Genomic DNA, 4,710 nt, shown 5'->3' with positions numbered 1-4,710 from the left:
AAAATATTATGTGTCTTTGTTTTAGTCCGTTAGTGTCAGTAAAGGTGCGTCATGACATCGAGGTAGAAGTATATTCTGGCGCTTTATTGTTGCTCAAAGCTGTTTGACTTCCTGAAGGAAATATTTAGTTTTCGTTCTCATGTTTTACTTTGTCATAGTGTGTCTTTTATGCATCTGTTTTGAGTTAATATTTAACACAAATTGTATTTCAGTCATCGTGTATAAAATTTGTTTTGTTTGTTTTTAAACCAGAACAAAACAAAATAAAAACAAAAGCAGCAAATTATATGTGTAAGAAGTTGTCTACTTTGGAAACTCTTTATAAAATAATTCCTTCGATATAAAAAAACATGTAATGAAAAAACATTTTTAAACGACAGGTTCCTTGTGCAGTAGTAAAAAGGATGTTCAGCTCAAACAATATTGTTGTAGAGGCTTTTTTATTGTATTGATTTGATATTTATCTGAACGTTTATGTTATCCTTATACCAACTTGCATTCCGTGTCTATTGCGGTATGTAGACGTCTGACTTTCTCCTCAAGGTACGTTTTCATCCTATTTTGAAAAGAAAAAAAAAGTGAAATTGTATAGGTGTAACACCCCCATAAAAATACATAAAGCAAGACATCCTAGTTTTAACGTCCTTTTCGAAAAGACCTAGCCAAACATAAAATTCGTGTAAAGTACCTTTCCCAAGAACACAACGTCGAACCAAGCAGAAGCTCAAACCCCTCCGAACCCATAATCTCACGATTACAGTTCCAGAAGCTTAACCACTAGGCTGCTGACGCCGTAGTGATTTTGTAATTAATCCAAATAACGTCTTGGTGCTATTAAGAACACTTACGCTCCGAATGGGGTTGGGTGGGGGGTGGCAGGTGCTCGGTGTGGTTTGCTGTTTCTATTTCCTATCAAACACCTATCTGCTTTATCTTAAGTCTCCGGTTTTTTTATTTGTTAATCTTTTGTAACCCCTCTAATATATTGCACTTATAGGACCCAATGGTGTAGCAAGTGCCGTGAAACTCTAACTAAAGCTAAAAAAAAAGCCAACAATCCCCAGCTTAAGGTCAGCGACATCGGGAGCCAAACCTGGATCTTATGCATTTGTCAAGTTATGATGACTATGTTTTGTGGAGAACAATAAACAAACTAATTTATAAATAAACTCAATAGCTCCTAATTGACGTTTAGACAAGTATTGCACAAAGCCCTTCATATGCGGCATTAAGACATTAATTTGAGATCTGTGGATGAGTATCGTATCAGAGTGCCCACCGTAAAGTTAAAAAAAAATGGGTGAGAGCAGAGTGCTTAAATTTTCTTCCTACGCCCCAAAAGTTTGGAATCCCCTCCCAAAAGTAAAGTCTAAAGACACATTTGTTCGACACTATCGCTAGTAGATTTTTGTATGCAAGAATGTGTCTGGGAACTGTACATGTGTTTTTGTTGTTGCTGTTGTTGTTGTTGTTGTTGTTGTTGTTGTTGTTGTTGTTGTTGTTGTTGTTGTTAGGTTGTCTCATAGTGTACATCTTCTGTCATTTGAGTTGAATGGTGGATGGTTGGCGGGTGCTCTGGTGTGGTTTGTTCCTTCTCTCCAATCAAACATCTATGGTCATTATCTCCCCTTCTTCTTTTTATGTTTGTTGTTCTCTTGTAACACCTCAAATCTTCTGGTGCTCTTATGACCTTATGCAGGTGCGAGCGCCGTAAAACCTCTACTAAGCAGACAACACAAAAAAGATATTGCAGAGAAGACAGGCAGTTGACACGTCGTAGTTTTCAGAAACGCCGTAAAACCTCTTCTAAAACTAAAACTCAGTTGAATGGAAATTCTGGGATGTGCAGTGCCTGAAGCCTTCTTGGAATTAGAAGCCAAGTAAATTATGTTGATCATGTTTGTTAATATTTTCATTATTGTTAATTGCCCACGTCACCCATCTGTTCAAGCTGTCTATTTTAAATGAGCTACTGTTGGTCAACCTCTGTCTCTTTGCCTTCTATTTTTCGGTGAGGTCAAGATATTCAAGGCCTCGTGGTATATTAACTTGTGAATGTTTTGTTTCTCTTTTTCTTCAGGTTTTCCCATCAGCCCCAGTAATGACGCTCCACCTCGCATCCCCCTTCATTCTCCTATTCACGATAGCTTATTCCCTCACTTCCGCCGTCCAAGGACTCGAACCTCTGCCCCCAGCGTCTCTGTCGGACTCTCCGGCCAGCGGGGCTGACGTGCCCCCTCTCCCCTCATCTGCAGCGACGAACGCCGCCGTGGACAAAGAATGGCTGCGTCAGAAGCTGGAAGAAGGACAATTTCTACCACAACAGGACAAACGATGGGGAGGTATCAATTCTTGGATGACGCACCGTCTCGGCGGACCCTCCGAGAGCGATTCGAGCCAGGACTCTCTGGATAAACAACTGCTCGTGAACAACGTCCAGAACTACGATGACTCGAGTAAGAGGAAGTGGTCGAAATTCTCGTCTTGGGGGAAGCGCGACGCTTCGGAGGAAACGCCTGAAGGTGGTGAGGGTGAAGACGGACTCGGCGCTGTAAAGAAGTGGAAGAATATGGCGGTGTGGGGGAAACGGGCAGAAGATGGTTTAGACAAGAGATGGAAGCAGATGGCCACTTGGGGCAAGAGAGAAGACGGTGATGTTTTAGGGTTGGGGACGGACAAGAGATGGAAACAAATGGCCTCGTGGGGTAAACGATTAGATGATTCTGACCGAGATAAGAAATGGAAACAAATGTCTGTTTGGGGAAAGAGGGAGGATAACGGGGAACCACTGGACAAAAAGTGGAAACAAATGAGTGTGTGGGGGAAGAGAGATACTTTAGATGACCCGGAGAAAAGATGGAAGCAGATGGCAGTCTGGGGCAAAAGGCAAGGTTTAGATGACAGAAACGATAAAAGATGGAAGCAGATGGCGACTTGGGGCAAAAGAAACTCCTCAGAAAACTATGATAAGAGGTGGAAACAAATGTCTGTCTGGGGCAAGAGAGATGGGGATGGTGACTTAGATAAGCGGTGGAAGCAGATGTCCGTTTGGGGGAAGAGGAATGGGGATGGCGACTTAGATAAACGGTGGAAACAAATGTCAGTTTGGGGGAAACGGGATGGGGATGAAGATGTTGAAAAGAGATGGAAACAAATGTCCGTTTGGGGGAAGAGGGATGGAGATGCTGACTTAGATAAGCGGTGGAAACAAATGTCTGTTTGGGGAAAGAGAGACGAAGATGGCAACCTAGATAAACGGTGGAAACAAATGTCCGTTTGGGGGAAGAGAGATGAGGATGGTAACTTAGATAAACGGTGGAAACAGATGTCCGTTTGGGGAAAGAGGGATGGAGATGGCAACTTAGATAAACGGTGGAAGCAAATGTCCGTTTGGGGGAAGAGAGACGAAGATGGCAACTTAGATAAAAGGTGGAAACAAATGTCCGTTTGGGGTAAAAGAGATGAAGATGGCAACTTAGATAAACGGTGGAAGCAGATGTCCGTTTGGGGAAAGAGGGATGGAGATGGCAACTTAGATAAACGGTGGAAGCAAATGTCCGTTTGGGGGAAGAGAGACGAGAATGGCAACTTAGATAAACGGTGGAAACAAATGTCTGTTTGGGGAAAGAGAGACGATGACATAGGGGACTTAGATAAAAGATGGAAACAAATGTCGGTTTGGGGAAAACGCAATGGGGCTGATGTTGGTGGTGATAATTTGGACAAGAGGTGGAAACAAATGTCTGTGTGGGGCAAGAGGTTACAAGACCTGGATTCAAACAAAAAGTGGGCTCAAATGTCAAGCTGGGGGAAGCGGGGGTTTGTGGGAGATGTAAGCGACGTCGATAGCTTAGTTAACAAGAGATGGAAGCAGATAGCCGCATGGGGCAAACGACTGAGCCAGGACGACGATCTCCAGAAAAAGTGGAAACAAATGCCTGTTTGGGGGAAGAGAGGCGATACCAACGACGTCGACGATAAGAGATGGCGAGAAATGGCTGTTTGGGGGAAGAGAAACTCGGAAAATAACGACAACCGAAACATCGTAAATGAAGGGAGCGACGAAAACACTGCGGACAAGCGATGGAAACAGATGTCAGTATGGGGGAAAAGGGATGCCGGGACGGCTCCAGCCGCCGTCATGGAAGCACCATCTCCAGTGTCATCATCATCATCATCCTCATCATCATCACCAACATCTTCCTTATCGTCCCCCTCATTATCAGCCTCAGCCGCAGAAGCAGCAGCTGCTGCAGGGGCGCCGCGCGTGGACAAGAGGTGGCCCGATAGCTCCGTCTGGGGCAAGAGAACGTACAGGCACATCAGGAACTGGCGAGACATGGACATGTGGGGCAAGAGGCCCAGCTGGTCGAGGACAGGCTTCACCAGCTGGGGAAAACGCTCTGGGGCCGCTGTGGACCTGGCTCAGTTCAAAGACTATCTCCTAAACAGCTCCCAGCAACAGCAACTGCAACAGCAGCAGCAGCCGTTGATAGGTGAGTCGTCAACATAATCATAAAAATGAAAAATAAAAATGACGAGGATGATATGATGATGATGATTTTTTTGTTTTCTTTAATGTGCCTGGTGGACTTCACGAAGAAATCTTTGAGCGAGAGTGAAGCTCATTTTCGGCACCATTGTCATTATACTTAGAGGCACCTCTACTCGTCCAAATGACTCCATTCGAATTGCAATTTTTCCTGGACA

The 4,710-nt window shown here is 44.1% G+C and overlaps 1 protein-coding gene across 1 annotated transcript in view; it reads left to right on the top strand.

Annotated features, from left to right (window-relative positions):
* Positions 1 to 3,405, top strand: part of LOC100533399 (PTSP-like peptide neurotransmitter precursor) — a gene marked incomplete at its 3' end in the record, with an annotated part of 155,229 nt that extends 151,824 nt beyond the window's left edge. The window contains 2 exon segments of the mRNA NM_001204682.1: positions 2,081 to 3,398; positions 3,400 to 3,405. Of these exon segments, the coding sequence (NP_001191611.1) occupies positions 2,102 to 3,398; positions 3,400 to 3,405 (1,303 nt within the window).
* Between the last annotated feature and the right edge of the window lie 1,305 nt (positions 3,406 to 4,710).

This window comes from Aplysia californica, unplaced genomic scaffold (genome assembly GCF_000002075.1).
Source record: "Aplysia californica isolate F4 #8 unplaced genomic scaffold, AplCal3.0 scaffold00168, whole genome shotgun sequence".
Classification (NCBI taxonomy): Eukaryota; Metazoa; Mollusca; class Gastropoda; order Aplysiida; family Aplysiidae; genus Aplysia; species Aplysia californica.
This window is presented reverse-complemented; position numbering and strand designations above follow the sequence as displayed.